The sequence below is a fragment of the Notechis scutatus genome, chromosome 1 (assembly GCF_049901735.1).
Source record: "Notechis scutatus isolate UNSWTSFEM ecotype Mainland chromosome 1, rNotScu1.2, whole genome shotgun sequence".
Lineage (NCBI taxonomy): Eukaryota > Metazoa > Chordata > Lepidosauria > Squamata > Elapidae > Notechis > Notechis scutatus.
The window spans coordinates 305,265,168-305,282,575 of record NC_142009.1 but is presented as its reverse complement, the minus strand read 5'-3'; the positions used below and the strand labels follow the sequence as shown (position 1 = coordinate 305,282,575).

The window sequence follows — 17,408 nt, the reverse complement described above, 5'->3', positions numbered from 1 at the left end:
GTGTTTCCCCATGTACTGTCAACGGTTTAGGGGGAGCGAGTGGTAGTGGTCTTATCTTCGATGTAGTAGCTGGTTTTAGTAAACTACAATAGAACACTGCATGAATTTTCCCTAATAGTCGAGGAAGACGTAATTGGACAGTGACCGGATTGATTATCTTTGAAATTGGGAACGGACCCAAGAATTTTGGACCCAGTTTCTTACTGGGCAGTTTCAACCTAAGATACTTGATCAACAAATATACTTTGTTCCCTACTTTAAAAGACAGTTGAAGGGATCTATGTTTATCCGCCTGTTTTTTAAAAAATTTTGTAGCTTCGTTCAAAGCTTTTTTTGTATCCTCCCACCCTTTCCTTAATGAGTTCATCCATTCTGTCAGGATGAGGTAGGTTGTCTAGGTCAGGGGTCCCCAACCACCGGGCCGCGGACCGGTACCGGGCCGTGGAGCACTCTTTACCGGGCCGCAAAGAAAAAAAAAAAAAAAAATGGCGGCTTTCTTCGCCTTCGGTGAATGCTGCTGGGATCGGGATCAAGGACACAAATGAAAGAAGGGGAGGAGGAAGCAACCGAAGCCTGTCCTGCTCTCTGGCTCAGCTCTCTCAGTCGCTTTCTGCTCCTCCACCAGCCCAGGAAGAAACTGCTTCAAAGAAGCGGGGGTGGCTTTTCCTGTCGCCGCAGCTTCCCGAATCGACCGTTTCTCCCCACCCCACCCGCCCGCCTGCTCGCGGTTCAATCCACAGTGCTCCGTTCTGCCTGCCTGCCTGTCTGGTTGTTTAGGAGCAGCTTCGGCTGAGAATAATAACTATTCGCCTCTTTTTATCAGCCGAAGCTGCTCCGAAACGAAGAAGGCAGGCAGGCAGGCAGGTAGAACGGAGCACTGTGGATTGAACCGCGAGCGGGCGGGCGGGCGGGTGGGGTGAAACGGGCGCTCGGGAAGCTGTGGCGACAGGAAAAGCCACCCACCCCCGGCTTCTTGGGCTGCTGGAGGAGCGATAGAGTGACTGAGAGAGGAACGAGACAGACACCTGAGGGAGGGAGGGAGGAGACACCTGAGGGATGGGGCTGAGGAGGCAGGGCCGAGGCGCTCCTGAACTTGGTGGTTTGCTGGCAGACGTTTTATTACCCGACTAGGTAACAACATCAGATGTTACCTAGTCAGGTAATGAAACGTCTGCAAGCAAACTACCAAACTTCGATTCTCTTCTCCCCCCGGTCCTTGAAAAAATGTTTCTGCTTGAAACCGGTCCCTGGTACAAAAAGGTTGGGGACCACTGGTCTAGGTAACTCTGGCATCGGGACAAAATCCATTCCAGTGTTGATTTGGAATGGAGTCAATCCCGTGCTACTGTACTGCATTATTGTAAGCAACCTCTGCAAAAAGTAATAACTCAGTCGAATTTTCTTGTTGATAATTTACATAGCACCTAATGTATTGTTCAGTCATGGCGTTAGCTCTCTCTGCTGCTCTGTTACAAGCAGGATGGAAAGCTGAGGATAACCCTTGAGAGGAGCCAATGGATTTCAGAAATTCCTTCCAAAATTTTGTGGTAAATTGTACCCCTCTGTCTGATATTACTCTGCGAGGTACACCATGTAGTCTATAGATATGTTTCATGAACAGCTTTGCAAGTTTTTTCGCAGATGGAAGCCCTTTGCAGGCTATAAAATGGGCCTGTTTAGAGAATAAGTCAATTATAGTCCAAATGACCATATTCCCTTCACTCTTAGGTAATTCAATAATAAAGTCCATTGCGATTTCTTCCCAAGGTTGGGTTGGTTCAGTAACTTGTTGCAGGGGGCCAGGGGGCTTTCCAGGTCTGTGTTTCATCATGGCACAAATTGAACAACTTTTTACATAGTCCTCGAGATCAGGTTTCATTTTTGGCCACCAGAACTGTCTTCTTAGTAAATGTAGGGTTTTTAGGAATCCGAAGTGGCCTCCCAGCCGTTAGTCGTGGCTACGCTTTAGTACGAGTAGTCTTAGGGTTGTGGGTACATAAAGCTTAGTCCCTTTCCAAGCTAGTTCATCATTGTCAACTCGGTTTGATGGTCCAGGAACCAAGGATCGGTCAATAGGGCCGTTTTCAATTCCGCAGTCAGCTTATCTTCTAGGCATTTGGGGTTGTGGTTAGCTTGGGTTCTAGTGATTACTTGACCGGCCAATTGAGCGTCTGAAATTAAGGCTTGTCCTCTCTGTGGCTGTCAAACTGAGGTTTTCTGGACAGAGCATCCACCAGTACGTGTTTCCCTCCGGGGATATATTTAATGTTGAAATTGAATCGCTTGAAATATTGGGCCCAGCGGACTTGTTTGGGCGATAATCTCCTAGGGGTCTTTAGAGCCTTGAGGTTCTTATGATCAGTCCATACCTCAAAGGCCTCCGGCACCCCTTCTAGAAAATGCCTCCAAGTCAATAAAGCCCATCGTACGGCGAATGCTTCTTTCTCCCAGACCGCCCACCTTCGCTCTGCGTCTGTCAGCTTTTTGGACACATAAGTGCAAGGCATCAGTCAGCCGTGAGAGTCTTTTTGCATCTGTTTGAACAATAAAAGGCTTGTTTGCGTCTGGGTGCTTGCAAAGAGGCATTTTAATGTTTCGAAAGCTTTCTGACAGTCCATAGTCCAAGCCAGGGGTTGACTCGGCTTTGGTTTGGTGGGTGACGGGCCTGTTTTTAATAGCTCTGTCAATGGGAGGGCAACTTCAGCAAAGGACTTCCTCCAACTGGCATCTGTATAGTCTCCTCGTTCCTCACGATATTTGAGTAAGTGAATATGGGTGGTCTCAAGCTTCCACCCGTCCAAACAGACTGAGACCAAATCTGTCATCTTTAAATTCTGGAACTGTTGATATAAATCTACTCTTGATGGACTTCCAGGAATAATCTGGGGGTTATCTTCTTGAGAGAAATCCGACCCCAATTGTCTCTCTTCCCTCCAATCCGACAGAAAAGCCATATGTCTGGGGCTAGAGAAAGATTTCAGACAGCTGGGTTACCTCTGTGTTATAACTACTTCTTGAGTTGAAACACTTCGGTATAGCTCCCAAATCTCTTTCTCCTACTGCCATCCTGAAAGCATCCATCATCTCCTCCAAACAAGGGCTGGCAGGTTCAATTAATGCTCTGGAGGGAGGGCCCCCACACGCTCCCCCCTGCACACACCCTGGCTGATTGCTGCTCTTTCTCCATTTCTGGGAAAAGAACTCCGGGGCATCAGCCAAGCCCATTCAAAAAATAAAAGTTAGACTTGGGAAATAAATGTCAAGCATCCAGAAAGCATCCATGATATCAATCACTCCGAGACGTTATCTCTCCAATTGATTTATTAGGAACAGATCTGGCATGTTCAAAAGCAATTTCCCAAGTGAAAGCTTTTTCGCGCATTACACAGAATCCATCTTCTCTCCTCCCACTTCTACATTTCATAAATCACGAGAACCAATTAACTGCAACTGGAAATTCTTAATACGACACACAGAATAACCTTGAACTTTTCAACTCCTCTAACTTTCTAAAAAAATATATATGTGGCAGCTGAATTTCAAAGCTGACATATCCCTAAATACTTAACCTTGTTTGTGACATGTATTTCTAAAACTTCTTCCAACTCTTTCTTTTGTCTTACTAGTATATTCTTTGTTAGTATCTTTTTTTATCTTTGTTTATTTTCAAACCTGCTACTTTTCCATATTCTTCTATTTTTTCTATTAATTTAGGTGCTGTTTCCAATGGGTCTTCTAATATAAATACCAGGTCATCTGCAAAAACTTGCATTTTATACTCTTGGATTTTCATTCCTTTTATTTCTTTATCTTCTATAATATTCCTATTCAACACTTTCAATGATAACACAAACAGCAGGGGCGACAGTGGACAACCTTGCCGTGTCCCTTTTTTTATATCTATAGATTCTCTTAGTTCTCCATTTACCATAACTTTTGCAGTTTGTTCATAATATATCGTTTCAATGGCTTGAATGAATTTTTTACCAAAGCCCATTTGTTCCAATTGCAATAACATAAATTGCCAACTCACATTGTTGAAGGCTTTTTGTGCGTCTAAAAACATCAAAGCAATTTGCTTCTCAGGATGTGCCTCATAGTATTCTACAGTATCCAAAATAATTCTCACATTGTCTTTGATTTGTCTCTTTGGAAGGAATCCATTTTGATCAATATGGATAAAGTTATTTCAGTATCTTTTTAGTCTTTCTGCCAAGATTGAAGCAAATATTTTATAGTCTGAATTTAATAGGGATATAGGTCTGTAATTTTTAACTTGCTGTAGGTCTGTATCTTCCTTTGGTATAAGTGTAATGTATGCTTCTGTCCATGTTTTGGGTATTTTTTTCTTTAACATAACTTCATTCATAACTTCTAATAGGTGAAGATTCAGTATTTCCTGAAAGGTCTTGTAAAATTCCGTTGGTAAGCCATCTGGACGTGGTGCTTTTCCAACATTCTGTTTTTTAAAGCTTCTGTTAATTCCATCATTGTTATATTCCCTTCTAGCATTGTTTCAATATCTTTAGGTATCTGAGGTAAGTTCGCTTTTGTAAATATTGCTTAACTTTCTTCTTGAATATTCTCTTGAAAATACAATTTCCCATAGTAATCTTGTATAATTTTTTCTTCTCCTCATTTCCATAACATGTATGTCCTTCTTCATTTATTAGTTGGCTAATCCTTCTTGATTCTCTCTCCTTTCTCAATTTATAGTCTAGCCATCTGCCTGGTTTATTTGCATCTTCAAAGTAATTCTGTTTAGAGTTTTTAATTTTTTTGCTAGTTCCTCTTTTTCCATTTGTCCCATTTTATGTTTAATTATATCCATTTTATTTTTAATTTTTTTAGCTGGTTTTAGTAAACTACAATGGAACACTGCATGAATTTTCCCTAATAGTCGAGGAAGACGTAATTGGACAGTGACCGGATTGATTATCTTTGAAATTGGGAACAGACCCAAGAATTTTGGACCCAGTTTCTTACTGGGCAGTTTCAACCTAAGATACTTGATCAACAAATATACTTTGTTCCCTACTTTAAAAGACAGTTGAAGGGATCTATGTTTATCCGCCTGTTTTTTAAAAATTTTTGTAGCTTCGTTCAAAGCTTTTTTTTGTATCCTCCCACCCTTTCTTTAATGAGTTCATCCATTCTGTCAGGATGAGGTAGGTTGTCTAGGTAACTCTGGCATCGGGACAAAATCCATTCCAGTGTTGATTTGGAATGGAGTCAATCCCGTGCTACTGTACTGCATTATTGTAAGCAACCTCTGCAAAAAGTAATAACTCAGTCCAATTTTCTTGTTGATAATTTACATAGCACCTAATGTTCAGTCATGGCGTTAGCTCTCTCTGCTGCTCTGTTACAAGCAGGATGGAAAGCTGAGGATAACCCTTGAGAGGAGCCAATGGATTTCAGAAATTCCTTCCAAAATTTTGTGGTAAATTGTACCCCTCTGTCTGATATTACTCTGCGAGGTACACCATGTAGTCTATAGATATGTTTCATGAACAGCTTTGCAAGTTTTTTCGCAGATGGAAGCCCTTTGCAGGCTATAAAATGGGCCTGTTTAGAGAATAAGTCAATTATAGTCCAAATGACCATATTCCCTTCACTCTTAGGTAATTCAACAATAAAGTCCATTGCGATTTCTTCCCAAGGTTGGGTTGGTTCAGTAACTTGTTGCAGGGGGCCAGGGGGCTTTCCAGGTCTGTGTTTCATCATGGCACAAATTGAACAACTTTTTACATAGTCCTCGAGATCAGGTTTCATTTTTGGCCACCAGAACTGTCTTCTTAGTAAATGTAGGGTTTTTAGGAATCCGAAGTACGGCGAATGCTTCTTTCTCCCAGACCGCCCACCTTCGCTCTGCGTCTGTCAGCTTTTTGGACACATAAGTGCAAGGCATCAGTCAGCCGTGAGAGTCTTTTTGCATCTGTTTGAACAATAAAAGGCTTGTTTGCGTCTGGGTGCTTGCAAAGAGGCATTTTAATGTTTTGAAAGCTTTCTGACAGTCCATAGTCCAAGCCAGGGGTTGACTCGGCTTTGGTTTGGTGGGTGACGGGCCTGTTTTTAATAGCTCTGTCAATGGGAGGGCAACTGCAGCAAAGGACTTCCTCCAACTGGCATCTGTATAGTCTCCTCGTTCCTCACGATATTTGAGTAAGTGAATATGGGTGGTCTCAAGCTTCCACCCATCCAAACAGACTGAGACCAAATCTGTCATCTTTAAATTTTGGAACTGTTGATATAAATCTACCCTTGATGGACTTCCAGGAATAATCTGGGGGTTATCTTCTTGAGAGAAATCCGACCCCAATTGTCTCTCTTCCCTCCAATCCGACAGAAAAGCCATATGCCTGGAGCTAGAGAAAGATTTCAGACAGCTGGGTTACCTCTGTGTTATAACTACTTGAGTTGAAACACTTCGGTATAGCTCCCAAATCTCTTTCTCCTACTGCCATCCTGAAAGCATCCATCATCTCCTCCAAACAAGGGCTGGCAGGTTCAATTAATGCTCTGGAGGGAGGGCCCCCACACGCTCCCCCCTGCACACCCCCTGGCTGATTGCTGCTCTTTCTCCATTTCTGGGAAAAGAACTCCGGGGCATCAGCCAAGCCCATTCAAAAAATAAAAGTTAGACTTGGGAAATAAATGTCAAGCATCCAGAAAGTATCCATGATATCAATCACTCCGAGACGTTATCTCTCCAATTGATTTATTAGGAACAGATCTGGCATGTTCAAAAGCAATTTCCCAAGTGAAAGCTTTTTCGCGCATTACACAGAATCCATCTTCTCTCCTCCCACTTCTACATTTCATAAATCACAAGAACCAATTAACTACAACTGGAAATTCTTAATACGACACACAGAATAACCTTGAACTTTTCAACTCCTCTAACTTTCTAAAAAATATATATATGTGGCAGCTGAATTTCAAAGCTGACGTATCCCTAAATACTTAACCTTGTTTGTGACATGTATTTCTAAAACTTCTTCCAACTCTTTCTTTTGTCTTACTAGTATATTCTTTGTTAGTATCTTTGTTTTATCTTTGTTTATTTTCAAACCTGCTACTTTTCCATATTCTTCTATTTTTTCTATTAATTTAGGTGCTGTTTCCAATGGGTCTTCTAATATAAATACCAGGTCATCTGCAAAAACTTGCATTTTATACTCTTGGATTTTCATTCCTTTTATTTCTTTATCTTCTATAATATTCCTATTCAACACTTTCAATGATAACACAAACAGCAGGGGCGACAGTGGACAACCTTGCCGTGTCCTTTTTTTTATATCTATAGATTCTCTTAGTTCTCCATTTACCATAACTTTTGCAGTTTGTTCATAATATATCGTTTCAATGGCTTGAATGAATTTTTTACCAAAACCCATTTGTTCCAATTGCAATAACATAAATTGCCAACTCACATTGTCGAAGGCTTTTTGTGCGTCTAAAAACATCAAAGCCATTTGCTTCTCAGGATGTGCCTCATAGTATTCTACAGTATCCAAAATAATTCTCACATTGTCTTTGATTTGTCTCTTTGGAAGGAATCCATTTTGATCAATATGGATAAAGTTATTTCAGTATCTTTTTAGTCTTTCTGCCAAGATTGAAGCAAATATTTTATAGTCTGAATTTAATAGGGATATAGGTCTGTAATTTTTAACTTGCTGTAGGTCTGTATCTTCCTTTGGTATAAGTGTAATGTATGCTTCTGTCCATGTTTTGGGTATTTTTTTCTTTAACATAACTTCATTCATAACTTCTAATAGGTGAAGATTCAGTATTTCCTGAAAGGTCTTGTAAAATTCCGTTGGTAAGCCATCTGGGCGTGGTGCTTTTCCAACATTCTGTTTTTTAAAGCTTCTGTTAATTCCATCATTGTTATATTCCCTTCTAGCATTGTTTCAATATCTTTAGGTGTCTGAGGTAAGTTCGCTTTTGTAAATATTGCTTAACTTTCTTCTTGAATATTCTCTTGAAAATACAATTTCCCATAGTAATCTTGTATAATTTTTTTCTTCTCCTCATTTCCATAACATGTATGTCCTTCTTCATTTATTAGTTGGCTAATCCTTCTTGATTCTCTCTCCTTTCTCAATTTATAGGCTAGCCATCTGCCTGGTTTATTTGCATCTTCAAAGTAATTCTGTTTAGAGTTTTTAATTTTTTTGCTAGTTCCTCTTTTTCCATTTGTCCCATTTTATGTTTAATTATATCCATTTTATTTTTAATGTCTTTTTTTTTTTTTGCGGGGACTTCTGTAAGTCTTTTTCCAGTTTTTTATAATCATCTAATATTTTGAAAGTCTTTTTCTGTTTTATATTTCTTTTCCTTGTACAGTCTATTATCAAGCCTCTTGTGTAGGCCTTCATCGTGTCCCAGAGGTTCTGTAGAGATGTATCCTCTTTTCTATTTTCTTTAAAGAAGAAAGCAAGTTCTTTCTCTATTTTCTGTTTAAAGTCTTTTTCTTTTAATATCGTATTATTTAAGGTCCATCTGGATCTCCTCTTGTATCCTCTCCAAGTAACTGTCACTGGGTTATGATCTGCCCAAGTGCTTGTTTCTATTTCGATCTCTTGTAAGTTAGCCAGTAGTTCTGCTGACATCCATATCATGTCTATTCTAGACCATGAAGCGTGTCTGTTTGAGTAAAAGGTGTATTGCTTACTCTCCACGTTTCTCTCTATCCAACCATCTTTTAAGTTGAATTCTTCTGTTATTTGAAAGAAGGATTTTGGTAATATCTTTCTAGCTTTCTTTGTTGATTTCTGCATTTTGTAATCCAACCGATCATTAACTATTCCACTAAGATCTCTCATCATACAAATATTAACATAGTCCAATTCAATTATTTTCCTATGTAATTTCCTGTAAAATTCTTCTTGGTTATCATTTGGAGCATAAATTGCAATTAAAAGTGTTTTAACATTATTGTCCATTATTTCCACCATCAAAATCCTTCCATCGTCATCTGTATAAATTAATTCTGCCAAAATTGTGTCTTTAATATATAAAACCACACCTCTTTTTTTAGATTGTGCCAGCGATGTAAATAATTTCCCTAATTTTTTTTGTTTAAGTATATATGTTGTTTTTTAATATGTACTTCTTGTAAGCAAATTATATCAAATTTCAATTTCTCTAGTTTATGAAATACTTTCCTTCTTTTAAATAGCCAAATTAAGGCCATTTATGTTAATCGTAATCAATTTTCTTTCATCCATGTTAGGCTTTTTGAGGGGTTTTTATTGCTCTAGTAGGTCTTAATTCTCGTTGCTCTCTGGGTACACCACCTACTGCACCTTCTTCTTTCTCTTTTTCAATTACTGCTATACACTCCTCTTGGAATTCAATTAGTGACTCTTCCTTTCTAGCTTCTTCCTCTTTTCCTCTAAAATATTCTAAGTAGAATAGCTCAGCTTTTTCAACTGTGTCAATTCTGTGACTTTGTTCCTGCCAGGTGAACAAGAGACCTGGCATCAGCCATCTGTAATTTACTCCTCTTTTAAGTAACTCTTTGGTCAAAAATAAATATTCTCTTCTCATCTCTCTTACTCTTCTTGGTACATGTTACAGCACCACAATTTCTTTATCTTTGTACTTTAAAGTTTTCTCTCTTGCCACCTGCAGTATCTGTGTCTTGATAATCTTTTTAGTGAATCTGATGTGAACTTCTCTTGGTAGTCTGTTTCTCATTGCATATCTTGTATATACATGGAACACTTCATCCATCCCATCCATCATCTTCTCTTTGATTATTTCTAACGCTTCTGCCAGTATTTCTGTCATTATTTCAGCAAGATTTTCACCTTTTCCTTCTACATTTTGAAATCTTAGGTAGAATTCTGATCTGTCACTTTCCCATCCTAATGGTTCTCATCTGCCCTTCTCAGTATCACTCAATCAAGTATCAGTATCTCCAATTTTCTTGTCACTTTGTGTATCTTCTTCATTTTTAAAAAAAATCTATCTTCAAATTGCATCATCATCTGTTGAATATTTTCTACTTTCTCATCTGTCTTTTCAATTCTTGGCTCAATATTCTCCATTCTCTTTTCAATCTTCTGGATTCCTTGCATAATCATCTGTAATGTCACTTCCTTCTCTTTCTCCTGTTGTAAGATTGTCTGTATTGATAGTTGTCCTCCAGATGGTGAAGAGGCTATTGGTATTGAGGAAGCTGGTGCTGTTGTCTTTCTGCTCATTGTGTGCTTACCTGTAGAGAGGAAGAGAGAAAAAGGGAAAAAGGAAAAAAAAAAAGGAGTACAGGCAGGCAGTTGCCACTCCCAAAAAAGGGGGTGGGGGGGAAGAAAAATCTTCAGGCACTTATGTACCTTAATCCAATTATTTCTCTTAATAAAAAAGAGAAAAGGAATTATTTAGTTTCACAGATGAGCACCTGTATAAACAATCTACCATGCTCATCCCACTATCTTTTCCATTGCAAAGCTCAGAGTCCTCGAGTATAGCAAGTACATAAACAAACTGACAAAGAAACAAACTGTTTGTCCAAGCCTCTAAATGGCAGTGCTACTTTTTTCCCCCTTCACTTTTACTCCCCCCTCTTGTATCCAGTACCAGAAACAAAAAGAGAAAATGGAATCCTTCCTTTTTTTTTTTGAAAAAAAATACAAATCAAATCCAAAAGAAGAGTCTTAATCAAAACACTTTCAAAAAATTATTTTAAAAAAATAAAAATAAAAACAAGGATGAAAATTTAAAAGAAACCAGTCCAGTTCAAAGTTCAGTAACTTTACCAATTTCAAAGTTCCAATAAAAAGGGAAAAAGGAAAAAAAAACTTTCACTTCAACTTGTTTAATTTCGCCGCTTAAACTCTTTCCTCTTCACTTTTAATTTCACTGTAAATCTTTCAGGATGTTCTCTTCAAGTAATAATAAGTAAAAGTTCATCTCACCAAGCTGACACACTTTCCTTCAATCTCTTCCGTTCCGGAGCTGTCCCAGCTTCAGCAGCTTGAATGGCTGCCTCTCCGCCACTGGCAAAAGGGCTTTTCCTGGATCAACCAGGGACTTTGCGATGTCCCTGGGATCAACAGGATGTGCCCTCCTCAGTCACTACAGGACGGTTTAGGTCCGGTGGGACCGTCCTGCAACAGAGATATCAGCGGCGATCTTGGAGCTTCAAGATCACACACTGTACCGTTGAGACGCCAGCTCCGCCCCCCCCCCAAGTTATCACAGACATTTTCTGTAGTCAGAAAATATAGTAAAGCTTTCTTCCTTTTTTATGAACCCTGGTGGCACAGTGATACAAATGTAGTATTGGAGAATAACTGGCCGCAGCCAGGAGTTTGATCCTAACAAACTCACAGTTTTCTTAGCCTTCCATCCTCAAATGAGGAGCCATATTTTTGGGTAATATGAGCACCGTGGTGGCCTAGAGGTGGAGCTCTTGCCTTACAATTGGGAAGCTGAGTTCAATCGTAGGTCGTGGTTGATAACTCTCTCGGGTTGCAGAGAAAAAATGTGTGAGCTCCGCATAGGTGTCAGGAAGGGAATCCGGCCAGTAAACGCTCTAATTCAGGAGTGTCAAATTGGCGGCCCATGGGCCGGATATGTCACACACATGCCACGCCCACCCCAGCTCCACGAAGGGGAAAAATGTCATGAAATACGTGACAGCAACGTAACGCAGCAAGTTTGACAGCCATGTTCTACTCCATTCAGTCGTGCCAACTGTACCTCGTTGCAAGGAATTACGGAGTCATTAAAAGAAAAAAAATTGTTGGGCCAATATCCTGGCTTTGTAAACAGCCCAGAGAGTTCTGTAAAATACTATGGGTTATATGAATCTAAATGCTGTTTTGTTGAAAACATTTACAGAAATTTGAGTCTGACATAGTCCTTCCTTTGTTCATTTGGCATGGAGTTCATGCACTCCAATCTCTTATTTTGTGCCTAGGCAAATGACAGTTACATGACTAACTTGTGACCAAGAATTTATCCATTAGGAAGCCCAATAGTGAAGACATGCAACTCATGTACACTTTGTAAGTTTGCAAAAAAGGAGCTGGGTTACTATCTGAAATGTTATGTTTATTTGATATATATATATAATATTGTGAACTATTCTTGTGACTTTTATAGGCAGAAGAACTTTTTCTCTGGGTTCCCAGAAAATTGTTGATGACTGTAGAGTCAGCTAAAAATTCAATCCTGGGTAAGAAGAGTTTTTGAAACTATTAACAGATAAATCTAAGGTGTATGTATAGGATGTTTTCTATGGAACAATGCTATAAGTTCTCAGGTAGAATTAACAACCATATATTTAACAGTAGTAATAATTAAATGTCTATTTTTCAGTAGTGATATAGGGAACTTGGAGAGAAACTATGAATAGTTATTTGTTTGGAAAAGCTAAGATTTCTGTTTTAGTAAAATTCCTAAATTTGATAAATGTTTGAGTATTCTTAATTCTAAATGTTTGCCTGAGTCATAGCACTACAATTTATTGTCATCTCAGAAAAAAATTGAAACACTGAAATAATATAATGAAGGAACATAATCCCACAAACCTAAATTGTGTCAGTGGATTTAAAGTTATGCTGTATTAGAAGATTTAGGAATAATAAAGAACATACTGATACCGTGTTTCCCTGAAAATAAGACTGGGTCTTATATTTTTTGAACCGCCAAAAAAGGCATCAGGTCTTAGTTTCCGGGAGGTCTTATATTTCCCTCCATTTTTTCCCTGTACCAGGAAGGGTGGGGGCAGCAAGCTGCCCCTCCTGCTTAGCGCCTCCATGGCCTCCGCTAAACACTGATCTGTGCCACTTTCAGAGCCCGAGTGTCCTCTGCAAAATAGCTTACAAAAGTTACCTCTGTATTTTTTTCATTGCAGAACTTTCCTCCTTAATATTTAATATGATGATATATATTTAAATTATTGCCTTGTGTATTTATCTCCTATGATAGGAGATAAATTCATTCTGGTATAAAATAGATACTTGTTAAGATTTTTTTCCCTTAATTTTAGAGGGACTAAGATTTTCTTACAAGGTCCTTTCTTTCCTTTTTTTAAGGTTCTCTATATTCTCAAGATCGAATTCTCCAAGCTATGGGCAATATCACATTAGCTTTTCATCTTCTCTGTGAACGATACAACCCTAATTCATTCTGGCTACCTTATATCCAGACCCTCCCAAATGAATATAATACTGCTCTTTACTTTGAGGAAGATGAAGTTCAATATCTTCAGTCAACTCAGGCCATACACGATATTTTTAGCCAGTATAAAAATACTGCCCGACAGTATGCCTATTTCTACAAAGTTGTACAGGTAAGAGGCTAAAACAAGTTGCAGTATGCATGTATTATACGCATTAAAAACACGTAAATACATTTAAAAGATTCCATTTTGTATTAGTTTTGAATAGTGCAGAAAAAAAATTGACGTTGTACTGCTTGTTTTCTTAATATATTCTTATGTTTTTGCAAAAAAAAAAAAATCATGTTTAATACTATCCCCTTTGCTATTGAAGGTTTCAAGATCACATAAGTTTCATACGTTTATATAGAACTTTTTATAAAATAATTTAAATGTTTTTAAAATAACAAAAGAAACAAAACACAAATATATTATCAAAAATATGATAAATGGTTAAAAGCGAAGAAAAATACAACAAATTAAAATATAGAACATATGTTACAATAGTAAGATTACAATTCTCTATATAATTATTTACTGCAAACATTATGATATATCTATCTTATATAGCTATCATACTTTTTAACTATTCTATTTTGTACAAATGAGTCCCATATTTTATTATACTTTTTGATGGCATACAGCATGATGTAGTGAGGTTAAGAGAATTAAAGAAAAAAATACTGTCCATTAGGAGGAGAAAAACTGTTCTGCAAAAGGGGCAGAGCTTGAAGGGAAGATGTCATTGTTCAGCAAATAGATGGTTATGATCTAAGTATTGTCGATAAAGAAAAGACTTGACATAAAGTTCCTAGAAGAGATGAAAACAAGTAAAGCTGTGTAGAATAGTAGAATGATTGACAAGACTGTCCTCGTCTACCCTAGCTGATTTGAAAGTTGGCAACTTCAGAAATAGCCCAAACATGTCTAATTAACTGATTATTAAGAAAACTTTCTTATGCAAGGAAGGAGAGAATAATTGTAAACAAAAGCAAAATCTTGTTAAAGGTAGAGATAGCAATAGGTAGAGGAGAGAATGAAAGTAAGAGTTTATAAATTATTAGAAAAGATACTATGGAATTGTAGAAGAGTTAGAAAAATAACATTTTGAAAAGATAGCTTTATTAAAAGAAGCAGTTCAGTGTAGTGGTTAAAGGCACTGGGCTAGAAGCTGGGAAAGTGAGTTCTAGACCTGCCTTAGTCATAAAACTAGCTGGACCACTTTATCTTACTCTCAGGAAAAAGTCAATGGCAAATCATTTCACAAATATTGTTGCCAATTAATTGCATGGATTTATCCATATATATTCACCAGGAATTTAGACTTGTTCAGGTGGTGGTGGTGGTGGGAGTCTTTAAAACAACACAAGAAATGTTTAGGAGATGAATTTTTGAAAAATAAACTCACTATAATAATGATGCACATAATAAACCTTAATTTGTAATAAAATGTTTATGAATAAAAATACACTACATGTGTAGATTGACCAGGATCTTGGAAGCTGGATGATGTGGATAAGTACATTGTACTTTGTTATTCCATCATTTTGTTTGTGGATGGGATAGATAAAGAGGGGAACTATTGTTATGATTCTTTGTATTTGTGGCCTTTTTGTTAACTCCATGTGTAAAATATTACAGCTTAAGCTACTGAATCTCTTATACAATTAAGTTTGTAGAGATGAAATTGAACCCTATGTTCTTCTACTTAATACATCTATTGTTGAGTACATGCAAAGATTTCTGACAGGAGCACGTTTGCGGACAAGGTAGAACAGTACAAGGAGAGCATATTTTCATTGATTGATATCTAGGATCATGGCATGGCTTTTTAATTCACAGTACAATTTTCTTCTAATTGCTTCTACTTCTAGGCATTAGTTTCCTGTGCTATATATACCTAGCTTTTTCACAACTTTTATGTAAGTGTCCATAGTTACTAAGGCTTTATATTGCAAAGACAGGAAAATATTCTCAATGTTTAACATAGTGACAGAACATTTTATTAGATTTTATTTTGTGACACCTAAAAATCAACCAAGATGTTCTTAGATAAATATTCAGTGTGCATTAAGCTTTTATTGAAAAGAAAATTTCCTACATAGAAATGGGTATGTCATATAGTAAAATCTTTCAGCACTGTTGTTTAATGAAATAAAATCTCTGTTGAAATATAATTCTACTTCCTGCCTGCCTTTATTGAATTGTAATGTCAATTTACAACAGTTTTGAACATTTTTAATATTTTAAAATGAAAGATTTGTACCTAGTGCTAGTATTATCATAAAAATATTTTGAAAATTAGGTTAGACAAAGTAGTCCCAGATTGCTTTTAAAGCTATATTCGTGTGTTTTTTTCAGACAATATAAAAATATGCTATCCTTGGTGAAGTGTACAAACCAGCATTTGCATTTCCTGCATTGGAGAGCAAATCTTTCTCCTTCTGTCCTGGCCACTTTTTACAGAGGCACAATTGAAACCGTTTTAACAAATTTGCATTACTGTTTGGTTTGGTGGTAGCAATGCCTCAGATAGAAGGTCCAAGGTCCATACAGAGAATGGAAAGGAGAGCTGAAAAGATTATAGGAAGCTTGCTTCCTATTATTCAGGATACTGCTTAAAAGTGCTATGTGCTTAGAGCTCAAAGCATTGTTAGCGACCCCTATACACCCACTTCACATTCTGTTTCTCCCTTCTGGGTGGAGGTTTCAAAATATCTAGCAGAACTACTAGATTCTCCAGTGAGCTGCTCCAAGCATCCAGTAGTGGGAGGTGCTTAGTCTTTGCTCAGATAGGCTGGGCTTAATTGGTAGGACCCTCCTCCTCCTCCATGGGCTCCTCCTTAGCGTCTCCCAATTTTAGCTCAGCCTTCGTTGGATAGGCAGCTTTCTCCTTGGCCAGAATAGGAGCGAGTTTTGAGGTTTGATCTTCCATCTGTAAATTCTAAATTCATGTCAAATTGAAATCTGACAACAATTAGAGCTCAAAGCTATCGGAATTATCATCGGATTGGCAACAGCAATCCGGCCACATTCATGTTGATTGGGGCCAGACGCTAATAGACTTGCCATTGCGATTCTTTGAGCCATGCTGTTTAAAAGAAGCGTGACTTGTCCTTTTTCATCCGAGACGATTCCTCCCCACGGTGAACAAAGGGGTGGGGGTGTCAGAGCCCTTGTTCTCTCCTCCTCGTCTCCCAATTACAAAGGAGCCATTTTTGAGGTGATTGGGACAGCAAAGGTTTGCTGCTGTGTTTGCGCTCAATTTAATGGCCAGCACCATTTTACCACGTTCCCGGCTGGTATTTTTGGCACGCAATCTAGCGGCCAGTGCCATTCTCAGACTACATCAAGGGTAACTTCCATCTGATCCTTCTTTGACTGTTGAGAGGCTTTAACCCCCTTCAGGGCTCTCGGTGCAAAGGCCAGGGGGAACAAATCAACTCCCATTCCTTCAGCTTGGGAAGATTAATTACTAGTTGGCAGCCCTCACAGTTCAAGATAGATACACAGCAGCACAACAGCGAGCACCAAGGCCCGTGGCTGCCTGTGCAGGCAGCTGTTGAGGGCCTATTACACATAAAGATTATTATCCTAAAATTGAGCGTTCTCATATTTGGCATAGCAATTAATTCTTCTCTTGTATGGTATTGAGACATCAATAATTTTATTTATTCATATATTTAAAAATTTAATATAATAATATTAATATAATATCTGCATTTATATATATATGAAACAAACAGTGCACAACATCTCAGACAAGATCCTCACCGAAGCCGAAACCAAGGTCCTTTCAAAGGGATTCAACTTTGCTGTTGCTCCCAAACACATCCCCACAGAAACTCATATGCGGAGTTGAAACCAGCCTGACTAAAAAACCAACCCTGATGATGCTAATAGAATCAGACTTGAAATCACCAACATCCTCTGCACTAGCAAACCACCCAAAAGCAACTTATCCAAAGAAGAACAAACTGCACTACTTAACCTGAAAGAAGACACCAGCATACCTACCAGCAGACAAGCAACGCGACATTGGTTATGAACACATCTGACTACCAAACCAAGTTAACCAACCTACTCCAAGACCCCACATACAAACCCCTAAAGACAGACCCCACCACCTACCTAGAAAAAACCACCAGATCCAAAATAAAAGCCTCCCCCATCAGTGAAGAAATCCAGCAAAGAATCATACCCAGAGAGAAATCATCCAGATGCC

At 38.3% G+C, this 17,408-nt stretch overlaps 1 protein-coding gene across 1 annotated transcript in view; it reads left to right on the top strand.

Moving 5' to 3' along the window:
* SETD3 (SET domain containing 3, actin N3(tau)-histidine methyltransferase) overlaps positions 1-17,408 on the top strand; it is a 69,223-nt gene that overhangs the window by 15,538 nt on the left and 36,277 nt on the right. The window contains exons 5-6 of the mRNA XM_026679401.2: positions 12,124-12,196; positions 13,059-13,315. Of these exons, the coding sequence (XP_026535186.1) occupies positions 12,124-12,196; positions 13,059-13,315 (330 nt within the window). The remainder of the gene's footprint in view (positions 1-12,123; positions 12,197-13,058; positions 13,316-17,408) is intronic.